Source organism: Pygoscelis adeliae, unplaced genomic scaffold, assembly GCF_000699105.1.
Source record: "Pygoscelis adeliae isolate BGI_AS28 unplaced genomic scaffold, ASM69910v1 Scaffold85, whole genome shotgun sequence".
NCBI classification, from domain to species: Eukaryota; Metazoa; Chordata; class Aves; order Sphenisciformes; family Spheniscidae; genus Pygoscelis; species Pygoscelis adeliae.
Genome location: NW_008824900.1, coordinates 5,114,828 through 5,136,501, shown reverse-complemented (window position 1 = coordinate 5,136,501; position 21,674 = coordinate 5,114,828). Strand labels below are relative to the sequence as shown.

The 21,674-nt window shown below is 36.8% G+C and overlaps 2 protein-coding genes across 2 annotated transcripts in view; one reads left to right on the top strand and one right to left on the bottom strand.

Moving 5' to 3' along the window:
• The window catches only part of TXNDC11 (thioredoxin domain containing 11), a 36,322-nt gene extending 18,583 nt beyond the window's left edge, over positions 1 to 17,739 (top strand). Inside the window, exons 10-15 of the mRNA XM_009324813.1 lie at positions 716 to 916; positions 3,462 to 4,245; positions 6,678 to 6,823; positions 8,103 to 8,212; positions 10,207 to 10,287; positions 16,667 to 17,739. Of these exons, the coding sequence (XP_009323088.1) occupies positions 716 to 916; positions 3,462 to 4,245; positions 6,678 to 6,823; positions 8,103 to 8,212; positions 10,207 to 10,287; positions 16,667 to 17,294 (1,950 nt within the window). The 3' untranslated portion in view covers positions 17,295 to 17,739. The remainder of the gene's footprint in view (positions 1 to 715; positions 917 to 3,461; positions 4,246 to 6,677; positions 6,824 to 8,102; positions 8,213 to 10,206; positions 10,288 to 16,666) is intronic.
• The window catches only part of SNN (stannin), an 11,393-nt gene continuing 7,048 nt past the window's right edge, over positions 17,330 to 21,674 (bottom strand). Inside the window, exon 2 of the mRNA XM_009324741.1 lies at positions 17,330 to 20,120. Within this exon, the coding sequence (XP_009323016.1) occupies positions 19,782 to 20,045 (264 nt within the window). The 5' untranslated portion in view covers positions 20,046 to 20,120 and the 3' untranslated portion in view covers positions 17,330 to 19,781. The remainder of the gene's footprint in view (positions 20,121 to 21,674) is intronic.

Sequence of the window (21,674 nt, the reverse complement as noted above, 5' to 3'; positions counted from 1 at the left end):
GCATAGAGACCTTATCTGTCCACACTGCTACCATGAGTGGAAACTCTCTGAAGATAAGTATTGTAACATGTATTTTATTAAATTGAGACTAGGGAAAACATGGATTTTTTTTTTTTCAGGTTAAATTACTGGTAAATACATAAAACTCCTTTTGTCTGTGCAAATTATTTAGGATAAACTTGCCTTAATTTATTAAAATGACCCTAGAAGCTGCGAGTGCTTTTTACTATGCATTTCTTTTCCCTGCATTCAGTAATAAGAAGTACCAGTTTTAAATGCAGTCTTGATGTTGGGGTCTTAAAAGACTAATATAAAATGAATTAATATGGTGAATGAGTAGTGGGAAAAAGTTTTCTAATGTGCTGTAAATCAAGATATGTGATGATACCAACTTAGAGACTGAGCTCTTTCACTTAGAAAGAAAATTCATACTAATGAGAAAAGTGAAGATTATAAAGTTGTAGAAAAAGAAAGAGGAGCTTCCCTGGTAGAATACTTTTTGTCTGAAAGATTGTGTGTGTTACTGTGATCTGATGAGCATTTGGAAAGATTTCCCAAAAGGAAAGGGTATATGAAACACTGAAGCTCGCTGAATAGTGTAATTAAATTTAGAAAGAGATTTTTAGGCATTACAGTAACAAAGCATGCCATATTTGAGAACTGTGTTCATTACTAAACCATGTGAGGACAAAGAATTGTTTTTTCCCCCTTCAAGATATATCCAAACGATGTCATGAACTATACTGCTGAGAACATTTGCAAGTGGGCTCTAGAAAATCGAGAGATGCTCATACGCTGGCTGAGACCACATGGTGGAAAAAGCCTTCTTCTAAACAATGAGCTGAAGAAAGGACCAGCACTTCTCATATTTATACCTTACAATCCCTTAGCAGAAATTCATCCTCTTTTAGATGAAGTAAGTGAAATAATTTGGGTTTTTTACTTGAAAAATACTAGAACTTGAGAACTCTAGTCAGGGTTCTGAGCTTAATTGTGACAGAGATCTCATTTTATTTCACTGTTCCAAGTGTTCAGTTTTGTTTAAAAACACGTTTCCTCAAGCCATATTATCACAACTCCCTTACACTGGTTTGCATCCCGCACAACATGCCTTTGTCTCATGTCAACAGTTGTTTAGAACAAGCACCTAACTCTTTCCTTGACTTCCTTCTTTTTGTGGTGAGTGCTGTGTGAGATGTAGATCTTTGGTCTTCTGTTCCAGCTGACATAGCTCAAATGAAAGAGCAAGAATGTATTGCGTATTGCAGGACTTGTGTTTTGTCCACCCCATTCTATTTCTCCTCTCCTTCCATCTTTCCAGAAGTGGTTACGCAAGGAAGAGTGGACCTTTTATTAAACCAGACTGTTATTTGAAATATAGCCCAATTGAAAAACTACTCAGAACTAATCTGATTTTTATATCCTGTGCATTCCTTAGTTGCCTTTCAATTTTCTCTTCCTCTGCCATTATTTCCATTTCTGAACTGCCTAGGACAGGAGTTTGTGTAGCTGTGCAGTAAATGAGATAGGGAAACTAACTTGGCTGAATTTTTTTTTTTTCCCCTGGGCTGTTTTTCAGCTGTAACCCATTGTCCCATTTAGTGTATCACAGCTGCACATCACAGTGCTGATCGCATAGCACTAAGGACAGTGTGAAACAAGAAACAAGGATCTGTGGAAGATGAAAAGCAGGGCTAACTTTTGGTGGCAATGCTGACTTACATACATGGCATCTATGTCCTGGAATGTGTGGTTTCCACAAGGAGGCCTAATTAATATTGCACTGTCTGAAGCAATGAGGAAAAAAGTGAAAATAACTTATGATGCAATATTTAGCCAAACTAGAAATAGACAATAAAAGTTAGGCTAGACAATAAAACCTACAAGATAGGGTTGGGGAAATCTTTGCGGAAAGTCTGGAAAAGAACTGCGGTTATTCTTGTACTAACCTGTCTTATTTTTGGCAGACTTAATTCAGTGATGCTTGTCACAGATTAAACGTTCTAGTAACAGGTACCACTTATTGAGATCAGATCAGTGCAACATAAGATGTTCCATTTCAGATTTCATTCTGCTAAATAACAGTATTTATCTATATCAAAATTTGAAATGAGATACAAAATATTCCAGTTGATCTTGTATAGCTTCACTTTGATAGATATTATGCAAGTTGTTTGCCATAGGAAGAGATGTTTACTGCAGCTGTCCTGTGGTTTTCATCAAGCAATGAAACCACTTGACTGTAAGGCAAAGAGCAAGGCTGTCAAGTTGTATGTTGAAAGCTCTTGGAGCAAATTTTTTTTCAGATAGTAGCTCACTGAAATGAGTTTTCGTATCACAGATCTGGTTTTCTGCTCATAATTTCTTCTCATGTTTCTCTATGTAGGTAGTCAAAATCTTCAGGCTAGATTATAGTATGAAGGATCAAGTTTCTTTTAAGTATTTAATTGAGTGTTTTCAGGATGAAAACATCTAACAATGAATTCTTAAAGACTGTAAGTTGCTATAGACCACATCGTAATACTGATGGTCATGTGACACAGCACCCCTTCTAGATGTGACACTTCAACATCCCTTTGATAATTATAATGATTCCTATCAAAGTATTCTTGTGTAAGCAATGTGTATATGTTCTGTATTTTGATTATGTTTAATGTGATGGATAAGGATGAAGGGAAACTTCCTCTTTCATTTTCCTTTCTTGTATGTTCTGCTATTTATCTCCTAGAAAGGGAATTCCTTCTATGGTCCATACACATGCCTTTTTTGCTGCTTGTTTCCCCTTGGTTATGAAAAACAAAATGGTGATGCAGCACAGGAATGTTTGCACTGAGAGGCAGGCTTTTTTCTTTTTTCCCTTTTTCTTTCTTCTCCCAATAAGTCAGGCGTTACTATATGCAAAGTACACCTGCAGTATTACAACTATATGCCCATGGCTGGGAGAATACTAACATTACTTCAGCACCGTTAGTGATTGCTACAAAATTTGTGCACCACCTATACCAGGAAAAATCTTTATTCCTTTTTCATATGGGAATGTTTTTATTTATTTTCTCCTCATATTGGAAAATAAGGGAAATTCAGGAGCCTGTACTGATTAATGCTTCATGTAGTGGGATTTAACCTCAAAATGTAGTTTTATTGCACTGTGATAAATACGATGCAAAGAGGACCTTGAGATCGGTGTAGTGGACTGAAAAATTTTTAAAGTGGCTTTTTGTTGTTCTGTACATTTAATTCTTACATGCTGAAATATCTGAAAATTTAACTTTGTTATCAAGTCAGACCCTCCTATACTCTTCTCCTTCATTCTTACAAAAAATTAATCAACTTCATGTTTCTGAAATTCCATCTCTTAATTACATATGTTGTTAAACCTGCAACAGATAACTGCATTTGAGTGAACTACGTACAGTTAATCTTGCTTTTTTTTCTTTTTTTTCTTTTTTCCTCCCCTGTAGATTACCAAAGTGGCCTTGGAATACCACAACTGTAATAAAAGTCAGGCAGCTGAGCCAGATCTTCAACACTTAGGAGACACTGATTCACCAGCTTTTGATTCCTCTGTACCAGATGCACATCTGAAATTATCAGAAACATTTTCAATAACCAAGTACCCATGCTGTAACACGGTGGTGCTTCCGCAGTGGCATTCAATATCTAGAACTCACAATGTCTGTGAGCTTTGCATTAACCAGACGCTTGGTGTCAAACCAAATAAAGTCCATGTGCCACACTGTAATTTTTTAGAGATAGAAGCAGCTTTGGACTCTTTCTACCTCCAGGAACATACCTTTTTTCAAGTTATATCAAATACCATAGAATGCAGCAATTTCTTAAGTTTCTATAGTCCCTTTAGCTATTACACTGCATGTTGCAGGACGGTAAACAGACATTTTTTAAGTTTCATTAGTTCTGAGAAGACCATCTTTCAGACCCCCAAAGTAGCATTTTCTTCCCATGGGAAGAAAGATAACACCCAACATTCTATTCCTCACATTGAGGATAGGAATTGTTTTATTCCTGACCTTCATATTAGTGGCACTAACATTACCGGTCTGAGCTGCAGGACCAACAAAACCTTGAATCTCTATCTACTAGATTCAAATCTTTTTTGGATATATGCAGAGAGACTAGGAGCATCAAGATCTACTCATCTTAAGGAATTTGCCGCCATTGTTGACCTGAAAGAAGAAGTGCACTATGTCCTGGATCAAAATCAGTCACTTGTTGGATCTACCCTGGGTATGGTATCCACTATACAAATGCTTGAAATAAGAAAATTAAGTTTGCAAGTAAGCTTATGAATGGAAAACTTAATGCCATTTTGAAAAGTGAAGCTAAAGTCAACATGAATCATAATTTATTCTATTCTAATTTATTTAGTAGTTAACCAAGCAGTAGAATCGTATTGTAGATACCAAAAGTAATTTGCTTTAAAAGAAGTGAACCTCAAAATGTATGATTCTTGACTGCTTGATGCATTGAAGGAATTGGTAAAATGTAAACTAATATGCTTCTGGAAAAAAAAAGTTACTATGCATCTAACACATTTGATATTACAGAAGACATTTGTATGTTAATGGTGGTGTTGGTATTTGCTCAGCTGTTCTGTGTACTAAAATATCCCAGAATTCCGTGAGATACTGCCCACTTATCAGCAGAGACTAGCCTTTACTCTTATCCTCTGAAACCAACTTATAAATTGTTTTAAATTTATTTTGAAAACTATGTGTGTTTTCAAGGTAGAGCTCTGAATTGGTTTTGGCCAAATCTGTCAATACTGATTTCCTGGCTGAATTGGAGGAGAAAAAACAAAAACAAACGAAACAAAAAAAACTAACCAACCCAACGGTCGCAGTTCTAATTTATCTGCAAGTTATTGAATAAGACACAACGTGCCTAATCACATGCATTTACCTATCATGATGCGCAAAACTGAGTCCGCCTTCAGAAAATGCCATGTTTTTTAATGTTAGCAGTGTAAGTGAACATGGAAGGGAATTCAGGTGAACATAGTATTAAAATAAATTGTTCAAGAAGGTATATCAATATAATTCTTATAGCATTCATTACATTTCCATTTTGCCATAAATCTGTGAGTACAAAAGTATGCACAACATAGAACAAATAGCCATGTTCTTATTAAGGATCCCATCCAGCCCTGTATCCTGTCTCCATCCCAACCCCCTAGAAAAACACTCTGGCAAACAAAAACCCCAGTGACCATAAAAGGATGCTTAGGAAAAATTAAGATAAGAGTGAGGAGATAGAAATTTCCTTCCCTTTTCTGCTCCCAGTACTTTCTGTGTCAACTTTTTTCAGGTCACAGGGTTTCCTGGGCATGATGAGGGTTTCTCTGCTGAGTAACACTCAGTATATTTCTATTCCAAGTCATTTGAACTTCCAGAAATTTTTTTGCTTCTACGTATTTTGTCAAGGAGTCACTGTGATTTATGTTTGGGTTTTGTGTTGGTTTTTTTTTTTATTTTACTTCCTTAGGCCTCTTAACTTTTGATATTTTAAAATAACGAAACAGATTTGTGTTTAATACCTTTAACAGATTTCAGTTTTTACAGATGGTTTATGAAAATGCAGGAGATGTCTTTTAATTAGCCCCCTCCTTTCAGTTACTACTTAATCATGCATAGATATTCCAAATCTGGAGATCTAGAAAGAAAAAACCTGTTTTGATCTGGTGTGAGAATTTAATGAAATGCTGAAGAGTAAACACAAAATTAAATGTACTGCTGTTTTCATTTCAGAGGTAAACTTGATGATCTGGTAATCTGTATGTATGTACAAAAGTGCCAGTTTTACTTGGGCCTAGTTTTTGGACTGAAAATACCAGCACAAGATGTTTCTATTTGATCAAATAATTATTTTTAATGTGTTTGATGTATCTTTTGTCTTGATTATTGAATACTCTTATTTTATAATGCATAGAATAATATTTATCTGAATTGAAAAGAAGGATACAGTCGATATCTTGCAGCAATTTAGAGAACATGCTCCAGGCTCAGAGTAGTGTAGCTGAAGGTAGTTGAGGCCTTTGGAGCTTGTTTTAAATTTTTACCACTGGCCAGCTACTTGTTAAATATCTTAAAACTAAGGAGAAAGTTGAATGAAGAGGAAGGTGGTCACTGGGAAACAAAAGGTGGCTGGTCACATTGGCATGGGAATAGCACAGTCTTTAAAGCTCTAAAGCAAAAGGAGAATTACAGGGAAAGTAATTAAAAATGAAAGAATAAATGCAAATGAATGTGGAATTAAGTGGAGCCTTCAAGATAAGGGCCAAATACTTCAATGCTATGTAGACAGTGAAAAATGGTGAGAGGGTACTATTTATGACTTACCAGGTGTGTGGTTAGATTAGGAGGGTAGAGAATTATTATTATAGTACATGGAATAGGAGTAGAAGCAAGATTAGAGAGTAGTGTGGCAAGTAAAAAGACGACTGTAATGAGCAAAACAAAAAAACAGTGACATTTTATCCTGTTTCTTCATCAGTGGTAGTTAACCAAGAGTTGATACCAAACTGTCAAAAATTAATGACATGAAACCAGGTTTGAATTTGTATTTTCTCTGTAAGTTCTTCTGAATTTCAAGGTAAAAACTGCCAAAATCACATATCTGTGAAACTGAAATAACTTTGTTATGTATCAATTTCATTTCAGAGAACTTCATTAAAAATTTCAGTATTCTCTACAGTCCCTTGAAAAGGCATCTTGTTGATGACCCTTTGGTCCATTTTCATGAACAGCGTGTAATCACTGAAGTGACTACTAATACCTTTCACGATACCGTGTTTCTGAATGAAAAGGTACCTCATTACTGAAAAAGTTTCTTGCAAATCATTGCCTAGACTTTTGAAGAGGGGGTCTCTTTTTTTTTTTTTTACATTGATGTGCTTTGCTTATTTGTAACATAAAATAACCTATTTTGTAACAACTCAAAAGTTTTCTTTATAAAAAGGCAATTTAGAATAGTGTGATCTTAAGTAAATCTGCAAAAGATCATCTTCTGGTGTTAAAATAATCAGAAAGTCAGTGCAACTGATTCCCTGGCAGGTTTCTGCCACAGTTCAAGGTTCGTTGGGTTTTTGGGGGTTGTTTTTTAGGGGGAGGAGGTGTGGGTTTTTTCCTGTGTGTTTGAAATATAGATTTTCATTTTAAAAAAAAAAGTGTCCATGATTTGATTTTTTTTTTCCCTTTTCCTTTTTTCTGCTGTAGCAGGAGCACATGCTAAATACATAGGGTTTGAGGCAACGTTAATACATAGGGTTTGAGGTAACGTTGTATTAAGATTTCTGTGTTTCGTACCTCAAAGGAAATAAATATACCACAGCTTCTTTCTATGTTTTACATTTTTTTTTTAATTTTCTTTAAAAAAGTTAAAAATTATTGCAAAGCAGACATAATGAAAAAAAACAAACACCCCCAAATAGAAGGTTTTAAACCGAAGTCGTCATTTGAAAGCACACAGCAAAAACCCCAAAACTCTCACAGGTAAAAGCTTTCCAATTGCATGCCATGAAATTGTTTTACATAAGATGTCATCCTGGACAGTAGTTAAATTACTTTGGTTTCTTAAATATGCGATAGTAAGGATTAATACCCATTGTCTTTCAGGTCTGCAGTGAATGTATGCCTCTCCAGTAATTGGTTTCCAGCAGCCCTAACTCCTGCTTTGCTAGTTAGAGGCAAAAAGCAGAAGTCTAGACATCACCTTTTTTATTCTGTGCCCCCATGAAGTATACAGTCACTGTGTTAGATATATAGGAATTTAAGATTACAAAAGAATCTTGCGAAGTGTAGTAAAGTTTGGTGCATTTTCACTTAAAGGAAATGATCATAAACTGAACAATCCTCTTTGTTTTGTCTTTGTCTTTATGGAAAGAGAATTCCCCAAGACTTTTCGTGTGTTAACTCAGTAGACAGAGGGCATCAGTAAATAGCTTATAATAAAGTTTATAAACATTAGGATGTAGTTTCTTTTCACATTTTAAGGGTTCCAAGTTTTAGATGTTGTGAAGACTAATCCTCCTTTACTGCAGATTAACTACAATAGATAACCAAACTCTTCTCCATTTCATTTTCCAGAATGTCTTGCTGCTCTATTATGCACAGTGGTGTGGATTCTGTGCTTCTCTTAATCACATCTTTATTGAACTTGCTCGGCTTTTGCCTCCAGATAATTTCACTGTGGCAAGGTAAAAAAGATTCTAATTTCATCTCTCTAGAATAATGTAAGTTCACTGAGGTCATCAGCCTAGAAAATAATTACTTTTTTTCTCTCTACAATCTTGCAATAGTAGATGTGAATGTCATCTGCTTCATTTCTCTTCGAATGCATTATTTTGTTTTCCTCTGTATAAATTTGGTCGTTTTCAATTTCACTGCAGTAGTTATGCATTTAATTAAAATGAATTTTTAAACAGTGCAATTAACCTTGAAGCTTCCTAATTTCAGGAATTGAATCAATAAAACAGCAAGCAGAAAATAATTTTTACCCCTCTCTCTGATAATTTGTAGCACATAATTATATCCTGCAGTACTGTATTTGAAAAATTGTTTGAGGTAGGCAAAATACATATTGTTGTGGGTTAACCCTGGTGGGCAGCTAAGCACCACACAGCTGCTCGCTTACTTCCCCCCTCCATCCCCAATGGGACGGGGGAAGAGGAAAGGAAGAATAAAACCAAGAAAACTTGGAGGTCAAGATAAAACAAAAATGTTTAGTAATTGAAGGATAAGTGGAAGGAGAGAGAAGAAAGCAAAACAAGTGATGCAAAGGCAATTACTCACCGCCTCCTCTGGTAGATCGATGCCCAGATGGTTCCCAAGTAAAAGATGGCTAACCCCCCCTAAAACCCCCGCTTTTCCCTTTTATTGCTGAGCATGATGTTATATGGTATGAAATAGCTCTTTGGTTAGTTCAGGTCATCTGCCCAGTTGTGTCCCCACCCCTCTAGTGTATCCACTGTGAGGGCAGAGTGAGAAACAGAGAAGGCCTTGACGCTGTGGAAGTGCTGTTCAGCAATAACCAAAGCATTCCTACCTTATCAACGCTATTTTCATCACAAATCTAAAACATAGCACCATACAAGTTACTATGAAGAAAACTAACTCTATCCCAGCCAAAACCAGTTTATAGAGATATGTATAAAAAAAATGCGTGTATAATATATATTTATATATATTAAGATATATTTTTTTATATCTATAAAAAAGCCATGGTTTTGTTTGGCTTTTACAGGGTTTTTAATGTTTCAGTGCAACCCAAACATTCTTGTTCATGTATTTGATAATACATCAATACTTACAACATCTGCTCTGATTGCATCCTTGTTTCATTCTGACTGAACTTACTCCAGGAGGCAGGATGAGATGTATAGGAAAAAAATTCAATTAAAAATCTGGAGTTATCACCTGTTTATAATTGCGGCTTTATTCCTACAGATGTAATGCTACTCTCAAATTTACACCCATTCTTTTTCCTGACTTTGAAGTTCTCTCATTTGCCTCATTATTTTTATTGCAGTATTACCGATGTGATTGTCTATTTTTTTCTACAATAAAATTGTTGTGATTAATAAGAACTTATTTGTAATCGAAGAAAACCTAAAAATGCAGAGGAAAAACATAACAAGCAATTGAATAAGTGTTTCATTCACAAAATCTTGTGTTCCTTTCTACGTAGAGCTTTAGAAAAAATTGTGCCTTTAAGAATGTGCTTGTCCTTGGAGAAAGCACAGTAATATACTCCCAAAACTACTTGAGAGGAACATATTCATAGAGTTGTACTTGAGGAACAAATTAATGAATAGAAAAAACTTCAGTCTCGCATTGAAACTGCTAGGCAGGTCTGTCTGTTTCAGAGAAGGATGGTGTGTACATAATGAAGCTGTGTACATAATGAGTGACTGAGTGATTTAATTGCTGAGTGAGAGCAGTTGGAATACTGTACGTATTTTTCTAGGAAAAAAACCCCACAGATATTTGTTAAGCTGAGATGCATCATCTTGAATATTGGTAACTAATTCTGCTGACTCATATGCACAACATATTTTTGACATAACACACTTAGACTTACGTTCACAGATACTTGCATTTCCTTCTTCCCAGTCCCTAAAATGGTGTTTTACAAGAAAATACAGATTGTTCATCTGCCTGTTCTCTTCATCAGTGTGTCTTTTCTTAACAGAATTGATATCACTCGAAATGACCTCCCATGGGAATTTATGACAGACCGTGTCCCAACCATTTTATTTTTTCCTCATCAGAGGTAATGAAAACCTTTTACCTGTGGGTTTTTAACTTTCATTTTACTAAGTTACAATAATTATCCGGTTACATGTCTTAGTAGAGAAAAAAGCCAAACAGTAATTCATTTCCATATATGCATTCTTACTTTATGCATACTCTAATTAAAAAAACCCAACAATAACGAAACAACAACCCCCCTCCGGCAACAGGCATGGATAGATGATGGTATGCAGATAGTAAATGTTCTCTCCAAAGGTCATTATTTAATTGTTTCTAAGTCTTTATTTATGAACAGCAGCATTACTAACCTTATTCTTCAGTTAATTTTCCTTATTATTTGGTTGTATTTAAAATTATTATTTTGGCATGGTCCAAATAAATTAATGAGTGATTACAGGAGGGGGAAAAGGGGGAGAAATTATGTAGATGGTGGTACAACGTAGATCTAGTGCAACTTGTCTCTAATTGCTTCTAATTGGATAAACTGAGAGAGATCTCAAAGAATATTATAACGGATTCTTGCAGTAAAATGCAAGGATTTGCTTGCTGTTTTTAATGAAGAAAAATAAAAAATAAGCACCGATGGAGAGTAAGTAATCCAGCCCAAGCTTAGTCTCATTTAAGAGAACAAAAACTAACAATCCTGACCTTATAGAGGGAGAGGAGATAGATTGTTACGTGTTTGTAAAGTAAAAAATTTGTCTTTAAAAAAAAAAAAAAAAAAAGCCTTCTAAAGGAGGGCTTATGCATCCTTTGGAAATATTACAGTGGTCCTAATCTGTGAATTTTTATTTCTCCCTCACTCCTCTGTGATGGAATGAATGTAACGTAATCAGGGGGACTTTGGAGTGTTCATTGCTCAAACTGAAGTTCTTTCAGGTTGCATTTCTCTCGTTGTTCTGATGTTTGGCTTTTGGGGGGGAATGTATGTGTGTCAAACTGTACCTGTATTTTGGATATCGGATTCTTTGGCAATCTGCATAAACCATGGAAGCGTTCCATCAGCTAATAACTAGTCTAACAGCGGCAGAGAGAATGACTTGAAATACTTCTGGCCTTTATAAGCTCTCTAAAGGAGATGCTACTATCTAAAGCAAAATCTCTGATTTTGCATAGTATAGGAATAGCATTATATACAGAGATAGCTCATATCTTGTCCTGATTTAATAAAAATAAGGGTTAAATTTTCCTGTTTTACATTTCATTGATATGTCACCTATGTTCCCTTTTGTATTGAAAGACGTTTCATATTAAAAGAAATTTCAGTGTATGAAATGTACATTAAATAAGAGGTGTTTTCATTCCTGATAAAATAAAAATACAGAATTATTTTCTTTTTCCTGCTTTTGTGATATCATTAGTCGTCTCTGGTGACATCATTGTGTTGCCATAAAAGAATATGAAGCAAAAAAACCAAACCCCAAACAACCGTTATGAATGTTATGATCAAGTAGAAAGAGAATATGGGATGGAGTGAAAAAAGGTAGTTGAAGAAGCAGAAGTATGACACAGTAAGAAAATGTACTTAAAATGAAAACATTCTCAAAATTGTTCAGAAATTGTATAAAAGTTATTGGAAGATTGTCATGTTGCATGGCTAGAAAAACTGAAAAACCTATTGCAAAGACTTCAGGGGGTTTATTGAGCTGTTCTACTGCAGTGTTTCTTAAACATAAGATTTTTTTTTTTTAAACTGTGAATATTTCAAATGATGTGATACAGTCTTCAAGTGAAAGCCATGCTTGAAAGTAGTTATTTCATATAAGAACTTCCTGTGTAAACTAACACTGTGGTTATTGAAATATCTTTTTTCTTTCTTAAAACAACACTTACTACTTCACCATTTCACTTGGGCATAAATAATTTTTTTTCAAAGTTCTAAAAAATTTTTTGTTGAAATAGCGCAGATACTTTAATTGTCATTAGTGCCCTTAATGCTATTGACTAAATTTTTTTTAGCAGTAATTTAAAAAAAAAAATTGCCCAGCATTGCTTTTACAGCTGCTATAGAATTACATCATGGGAATTTGTGTATATTGCCAATATGTTTTGGTTTTCATTCTAACTCAGTAACAAGTGCTGGACTTACCACAGGAGAAAAGTAGCAGCAGATTTGTTGGCATTCTAGAAGCCTTGCGTTGTTTCTTTAGAACAGAAAACAAATGAAGCTTCAGTAGGAGTTTTACACCTACAGAGGAAAATATCCAAAGGAGATGAGCACCCTTGTTTTACACAAGGTGTACATGCTGTTGAAGTGAAACTATATACAGCAAGCAAGACCTCAGAGAAAGAGCCAAGAAATGAGTGTAGGACAGCTAAGTGTAGTTTCAAGGAGACAACTAGGATTGAGAATAATTTGTGGGATGGCGAAAGAAAGCTGAGTTGGACAACAGGAATCGATTCATGAATGGGTGGAAAAAATAAAGCAAGACAAAGGAGGGTGCGGTAGAGAAAGGCACAAAGGCAGGGTGAGGAAAAAAAGGAACTCTAAAGTTAGGGATGTAAAAGGGCAGGAGAGTACATTTAGGACTGGGATGGGACCTGGAAATGGCATACAAGGGTCCTGAATCCTACTCTTCGTCTGCAGCAGGGAGACATTCTGAAATCCAGTGTCAAACCTGTGTGTCATTTCTGCTTTGTACCAGTACACACAGTGCAGGTGCATCCAGCCTCTCACAGGCTGAGGAACAAGAAAGAAACATTAGATGCAAGCGAGCCACAAGCTTTCGAAAGTGCTCAATTTATTGTTTCAGATGTTTTTGGTGTTACATGTATGCCCTATGTGTTAGACTTGATTGACCTTGGGTTTTGTTTTTCTTTTTTTAAAAGATTAATACTCAATCTTAGACAATTGCAGTTTTTATAGAAATAAAATGAAAACAAGCACTATAATACCTGCCTCTTTGTGATGTAAGATACAAATGTTGATTTCCACCCTTCTCCCTCAAGACCTCTATCATCAGCAAATGGTAATTCAAACTAGTGGTACTGTGCAGTGTTACCTACAACAAAATCTTTAAACCTGTGCCTTAAGTTTTGCAATTCTAAATTCATGTTTTAATTCAGTACAGAAATAGTTTCATTTATATCAGTTCTGAGTCACCCCAACTTCCAACTCATCATCTCCCCTACTTTGTGCAGTAAGCTTTGCAAATCAGCCTCAGATCAGGCTCCCTCTGCCACATTCCTCCAGCTCGGTTCCAGTCCTTCTCTGTTCCCTAGGTGAATTGAGCAGGAACTCAGCTGGAGTACTTCCAAGGTGTGTACCTGTCTACATAAAGGCAGCATTACCTTCATCTGCTGCTTAGCAAAAGCTGTAGTCTTCAGTGCCAATACCCCAATCCAGGTACCTGTCAAGTTCTGCAGATTCCACTGGGTCTCAGTTTTGCACATTTTCCAGCATTCAGACTATCTTTTGTTTGCACAGTCCATTAGTTCTGGCTGGCTTGAGTGGCTACAAGCAGAGGACCTGCTGGTTTAAAGATGAGTGGTCTCAGTTTTAGTTGAGATGAGCCACATGTGTTTCATGAGGTGCTGTTGACAACTGAGACAACTAGTAGTAGTAGGCTGTTGTCTTCTACTCCATTAGGTCAAGTGGCATAAGCTGAAGATCTACTAGATCTAACCATATTAACAACTATTGGAATACTAATGTGATTAGATTCGGGGCTGGAAAAAGTTAGAAACTGATTTCCAAATATTGTTGTGGCTACAGTTTTAAGACCACTGTTCTAGTTAATGAGCCCCAAAATACTATTTGGAAACTTGAGTCAAGTGATTTTTCCCCTCTTACTTTTGAACAAGGATCTAGTTTGCAGAACCGTACCTTCTAGGGGACAGAGTGAGTGTCATGTATAACATGATGAAAAGGTTTTTCTTGAATTATTTTAAAGCATAGCTCAAGCAGGTTTTAGAGCAGCAAAACAATTTATGGTAAGTGAAGCTTCCTCTAATACTTACCATCTTCCCTGTGTTACTACAAAGTCTGGTGTTCCCTATTTCTTTTCATAGATACTCATTTTGCCTTGGTCGGTTTTGTAAAGCGGCTCTAGACTGTCTCTGGAGTGACAGACTTCATAGTTTTAGTAAGATTGTTTTTGTAGTAATACTCCAGTTGGTTTCATAAAGGTACCTTACCTCTAGTCATTGTTTTCTCTCCTGCTTTTCCTCTCCAGCGTGTTTTATATTTTGCTGCATCTAGGTAATCAAGAAAATTAGGTTTTGACAGTATTTGTAGTATCAGTAGCACTACTAGAGTAGTCATGTATTAATTTTGGATATAAAGGTGCCTCATATTAAGGCTTTCTGTGCAGCTCCTTATGCGTTTGCCTTATGAGACAATTTTTGCAAATTAACTCAGTTCTCAATTTCTTTCCACCACATGCTGTTAATATTTTGTTTTGCTTTTAGTTTTAAATAGCCTTTTAGCTTTTTCTGATACATACTGTGTTTTTGATCAGTAAGAATGGATGATGATATAGTAAAATATTACCACTGTATAATGAGTCAGTTTTGTCTTAGTGTAGACTATTTTTTGCCTAAATCATGCCATGATTCATTAAACTTGGATGTGAGCTGATTGTCAGCTGAGAAACTGCTGATGGTAATTACAAGAGTAACTTGGTTGATCACCAAAAGTCTGCAGGGGGAAGAAAAATCATGTTGCTTATGCTTCCAGAAATAGCTTAATTTTGATGAACTGGAGCCTCATCTAGCTGAAGTTCTTGAATTATTGATAAAATACGGTATCTGTCTTCTACCTGAAATACAATAAGTAGTTCTCAGTAAATGAAATTAGCATATGTTTATATCCCATATGCTAATGAATTGGATTTCGCAGAAAGCATTTTTGAGGCAACTGTAACTGGTAACTTGAGTAACTCCCCTGTTCAGATGCACAGTGTAAGCGATTCAGAAACATAATGTCACATGTGGGGACGTAGGAGTTGTCCATGAGCAGCATGTAAACTGTGAGGCATTAGGCATTATAATTGAATGCGGCTTTCTTGCTTTGGAATCATTTTTGTTTGGGTTTATCCTATATCCTTTTTCTGACTCGTGTAATTAACCCATGTCTGAATGTATGCTACGTACCATTAATCTTGTTATGAATTTGGCAACCGAAGGGAAGTAAGCTAAGCTTTTCTTCTCTGTTTTGATGGCTCCCTAATGAAAGAGAGAATATGCTTCTGACTGGTGAAGGCTAAAGATGATACAAAGTGATAAACTATTATCTAGCTTCCCAGTTAAACATACTGACGTATAAGTAGCTCTACTGCAATAGTCAGGAGGCAGCAAACTCATGTTACACTGCAGCATGCTCAGTGAAAGGTTGAAGATGTAACTGGTTCAGAAAGAGAAGGTTAAGAGTTAGTTCCTGTCTGGTCCTCAGAGGACAGTTCAGCCTCCTATGTTTTGTGATAGAAGTATGCACGTGGTCCAAAAAGGGCAATAATTTTAACATTTGACATAGCTGGAGGTTGTGGGTGTCTTTTGATGGCTAGTAGTCTTGAGGAAGGAATTTGGTAGTTGTTGGTCTTCAAGCGGCTTGGACTCATTAGGTTAAGAGTAACAGTTTATGCTGTAGCAGAAAGCAATGAGCCTACCTCTTCATATGCTGGGCTTAGTATTCACAGCCATATAATGAGCTTCAGGGGAAAAAAAACACCCCAAAAAAACAAAAAACTTACTTGGTTTGCCTCCTTGATCACCTCAGTGGCATAAAGACAAGGAAGTAAGAGGAACAAGTAAAAAGAGTTGTTTTTCTGACGGCAAAAGGGCCTTGCTTCTGACTAAAGTGACTGCTTACTGTTTAAAAGCAAATTGTACTTTTCTGCTTCTTGTAATACCCTTCTGATGTTGGAACACACTAAGCTCTTCTTCCAGGATAACATATATAGGCTCAAAATAGTCATTTCCCATCAGATAGCTTTATACGTCTGGACTTAATTTCTAACAATGTATGTAGAATTAGGAACACTTAAATGCTGTCCTGCAACTTACTAACAAATGCTAATATCAGTAAGCTCTGATCACACCTGCCCAACAGTGATGCAACAATATCTACTTCAAGCTCATAACCCATAACTGGGATACTTTTTTTTGAGTAAAATTTGTTTCCTGAAATTTGACAAAAAATTTTGCTCTCAGACAAATACTAATCCAGTGCAGAGATGCTTACAGCACCCAGACTGGAATACAGGTAAAAGGCTTCATCAAAAGAAAATACCGTGTGCTCTATCTTTATTACATGAGTTCAGGTTTCTCTTAGCTGCTATATTAACCATTCTTGATAAAAACCAAGATATCAAGTTGGAGTTGAACAGCAGATGCTTAGATAAAATTATCATTGCTTACCTATCTGAATGTTTTAATACTAACTTGTTATGTCTTTGTAGGAAGGAACAAAGTGTGAAGTTCCCTGAAGACTTTTCAGTTAACCTTCCTAATCTCCTTAAATTTATTTTACATTACTCAAGTCTTTCTTCATCAGAGCCCTGTACCAAAGAATGCCTACATGAAGAGGCAGTTCTACAGCAAGGACACATCTCCCACTTAGAGAGAGAAATTCAGAAGTTAAGATCAGAAATTGGTGCCCTTCATCAGGCCCATGACCAGCTTGAAGCACAGCTTTCTGAAGCTAGGAGAGAGGAACATAAACTACAGCAGCAAAAACACACACTGGAAAAGCAGCACAAGACTCTGCAGCTCCACAGTGAGCAGTTACAGGCCACATATGACCAGAAGAATCAAGAATTATTAGAAATGGCTGAAAAGCTTCAAGAATTAGCTGATGCATCAGAAAACCTCCTTAAAGAGAATACTTTACTGAGAATCCTGGTGGCATCGAGGGAAGGAAAGCTACAGAGCAAAGATGAAATTAAAGAATCCCTTCAGTCAGAACAAACGCTTTCTGAAGATAATGATGTATCAGTTTCAACAGCTACTGCCACAGTAGAGGAAAAAAGGATTGATAATATTGATACCATAGAGACAGATCACAGTAGTGGAAACAGGACAGAATGATTGCTTACACAAAGTCAAATGATACAGTATTGGGTAGGTATTTATGCAAATTTTATTGAAATTCATTGTAAGTAAAGACTACTTCCCCCACACGATCTAGAAAAAGAAAAATCAAATGGAGTATTTTTGTATACTTGAAAAACTTATTAGATACCCACATCTAAAGAGAAGAAGAGAATGGAAAACACTTTCTGCACTTTACTATTGTACTAACTTGCAAACACCTATTCATTTGAAGAGGCTGATTTTTAGGGGCAGCAGTGTGAAGCACCTCTGACTAAGGACCAGTTATTTTTCACTGGCTTTCTTACAGCTGCTAGAAGAGAAATTAGACCTTTGATTTATACTTTTCCATAAGTTCTGAAGTTTGCCCTTTACACTGCATTCTCTTTGCTGAATTAAAATAGAGATCCTTCATCTGTGTAATCAGTAAACTTGAATGGACAAAGTCATCTTGCTACAACTATTCTGTTCTAGAACTTCAGCACTTTGCATCACTTTTGTATACCAGTTATCTGACTGTCTTGAAACCTGCAAGAGCCATGTGTGAACTAAAGAAAGTCTTAATGAATTAATCCTTTTCTCCTTGATTTGTAAGAGGTCTAGAATACAGCAGTTTAAGTGTACAGGTCTGGCTATATGTGCAAGTCTCATGAGACTGCTATCTTTAAAAAAGCACATGCCAGGGCAAGAACAGCCCTCTATCAGCTGTACCCCATATTGTACTCAAGAGGCAACACCAGGAGCTTTCTGCTACTGACAGCATTAGTTTTGCTTCAAACTATAGCCTTCAATTAAAAAAAAAAATAGGCAAATGTAGCACTAAAAATGCAAGTCAACCTCTTGCTGTAGAAGAAAGGGACAAGACTTTTTGTCCAGGCCAGTGTTGTCTTGCATATAGTTGTAATTCTCAAGCAAGGTTGCTAGGCCTATGTTACTTAGTCATTCCATATGTACAGGCACAAGAAGCAAGTCTAATGCTTCCTGTAGAGCTGAAGAACTTAGACTTCATTATTTGTAACTTATCTCAGGGAACAGATTTACAGTAGATTTTTTTTTCTCCTAGGCAATTAAGCATTTAAAAATTTCAGTAAGCAAAGGAAGCTATGTATAAAGTAATAGAAAACAGGTCAGTGGCCTCAAAGCATATGTGCCCACCCTAAGGGATTTGGGATTTAGAATATGTAAGCTGCCATTGGTGGCTCAGTGTTGCCCCCCTCTTCCCTCCCAAACCTTTGGGGTCCAGAACTCACCATTTAACACATCTTTTTACAGTTCCTATGGCTGAACTACAGGGCAGGAAAGGGAAGGGATGTCCTTATTTGGAAGGACTTCACCATTGCTAGTTAAAAACCTTTAACAAACTGATCAGCAATCTTGCTTCCCCATAATCAACATTTGTTTTTGTAGGAAAGACTGAAGTTTATCTTGTAGTAGTACAGTTAAATCAAGAGAGTTATCTACAAGATAGAGTAACTGAATTCTATACTTGACTGGTTGTAGACTAAAATGCCTTTTTACAACAGGCTGTTAACATATACCCTAACTGCTAAGTACACAAACAGGGGTTCTAGGAAAAATTCATACTAGTTGCACTTACGCCAGTTTTAATAAGTAATCACTTCTGCAGTTTCAGCATGCAGAAAAGCCTGCTCTACTGCCATTTCAGACTCCTGGAAACCTTCTGGACCATCCCTGAGGGTTTAGTATCCATCATTAGTTCCCAGGCTGGAATCCATCAAGATGGCAGTTTCCTTGCAGTAGCTACATAGTTAGAGAACTAAGTTCTAGCAGCCAAAAGCTTAACCTACCTAGCTGCAACTAAAGAAAATAATTTCCTTTCTTGCAGCTCCTGTGTTTCCTCCCTCAACATGTTACTGAAGGCTTATACCTTCTTTTCAAAGAAAGTATTCTGCATCAGTCCAATAAGCTGTTAAGAGTAGGAGTTCTGACTTTATGGCTGTGCGCTCAAGTTTGTAGCAGAAGCAAGCTTTAACTGCTGATTTGGTTTTGAAGGTCTGGAATCCCATCTATAGTTGTGATTCAGGAGTCCCCTTGTGTGTTATTTACAGTTGCATCATACTATTCCCATGTGCTGTGGAACACAAAGCAAAAAGCTTCTGGCAGCCTATTTACAGTTCACAGTTGTAAAGTAGTTCACATTACAGTAGTAGCTCCATCAAAATAGGCTCAGCTAAACATTCAAGTAACAAAAAACACTAGTAGTCTCTTCACACCAGTATATTCCTGGGTCCATTGCCGGCAATGGACGTTATGCCAGGTGAGTCAGCTCCTGTCATAGACGAATTAGGATACACAGTTGATGCAAAGTGCAGCTTCTCAGTGCATGCAGTTCCAAACAAAGCTTATTTAATCCTCATCAGGGTGTTTTCTGATGAGTAGTGTGTATGTGACCAGGTTCTTCACAATATATTCTGCTGGTTACACACATCATAAGCATAGTCCATATACACATGTTGCTCCAAGTTAGCTATGTACTTCTGTGCCATTTGGAGTTAGCTTAGCTTTCCTCTCTACACAAGGTCCTTTAGCAGAGTACTGCACCAGAAGAAAAGGCTCTTTGGTTTCTCCTTCACCCACAATGCTTTCCTCATCTTCAGACTGACTGATCCTCTGCAGACGCAGGTAACACCAGCAGCCCAGTATCAAGGCACCAAGAGCCGCAATAGCAATCAAAATAACAATAACAGTCACCACTCCAGTGGTGGGGCTGTGATCCATAATAGACATTGTCAATATTTCAGATTGACTTCTTTAAGGAGTTTCTTTGGTCCTCACTATCAGGCTTGCTGCATCTTCAGGCTCCTGCAGTGGAGAAAAAACAGATACTTAATGAAGTAGTGCAGTTTACCATATTCAGCAACATTATATTCAGTTGGTATCCTTCACAATGGCACATGATGCTCTTGCATTCAGCGCTTTGAGCTTCTCGCACTACTACAGTTCTCGCTCATTTTAAGGTGTTTCTTCAACAAACTGCCTTTGAAGATGCAGGTTTCCACATCAAACTAAAGCCAATGAAAGCTAAACTTATTTCTACTCTTGACATGCTAGTCAAGATAGCATATGGTCAGCCTGCTAAGAGGTAACAATTTTTACTAGGAGACAGAAGATGAGACAAGATGCAGACACATAATAGACTGTATGGAAGTTATACAGTTTAGTATAGAGCAATTAAAGACTATTTAATGCAAATGCTAAAACATGGGTGAGCTCTTAAATCCACGACAAGGTAGCAATTCAGCTACATTTAGTTTTCCTAAAGGAATCCTACAGAAACAGTACATTTGAGCATCAGAAGTCTGGCCCTTTTTAAAATTTAATTTATAGACATCCTTCTTGCATACTAACAGTTCCAGGACTGGTAAGCTAATGGCAAACGTAATTGCAATGCTAATGCATTACTATAAGCCTGTCTGTAACAGGCTTTAGAAGGGTTAACTACCTAGTAATTACTTGGTTGTTTATTGAGCTGATAAAAAACAACAGATGTTGCTTTATATGCATTTTTCATAAGAAGCAGGTAGAGCTAGATTTATTGAAGATTAACAAAACTACTTCAAGCTTCTGCTCCTCTTAGTGGCTTTAAAACCACAAGAGCAAGGTAGTGTTAGGACTGCAGCTGAAATTGGAGCAGAGGCAGCAGGCAGGAAAAGGGAAGAGAAGAGGAGCTCCAAGACTTCCTTTGCCTGGTGCAGAGTTTTGGTAGGACAAAAATGTATAAGGAATGTCTCTTGCTACTTCCACTTCCAAATTCACAGCACTATTTAAGGGGTCATGTGAGCCTTGCCTGTAAACAATAACCTTGAAATTTTAAAAGTTGGTACCTTTATGTTCCTCCACTTCAACTGGAACATAAGACAAAGTCAGTCATTCATTACCTTTTCTTTCCTACTACCCTAGCTCTTTAACAAGACAAACTCATGGAATACTTTAGTAGACCCAGAGCCAGTCCTACCCAAGAACATCTTACCTCTGTACTGCTGTAGGAAGCAGGTTAAGGCTCAATACTACAATTTCAGGTACAACAGATATAGTCCCTAGTGGTTCTAAGGTCAGCTGCAAGTGCAGAACAACATCTGCATTTCAGCAGACACATAACCACTGACTGGCAATGGAATAACAGGAGTATCTTCTGGCTGCTGTAAGTGCCAGTCTATTGAGGGCAACATACCTTTCACAGAATCATAGAATAGTTTGGGTTGGAAGGGACCTCTGAAGGTCATCTAGTCCAACCCCCCCCTGCTGTGGGCAGGGACATCTTCAACTAGATCAGGTTGCTCAGAGCCCTGTCCAACCTGACCTGGAATGTTTCCAGGGATGGGGCATCCACCACCTCTCTGGGCAACCTGTGCCAGT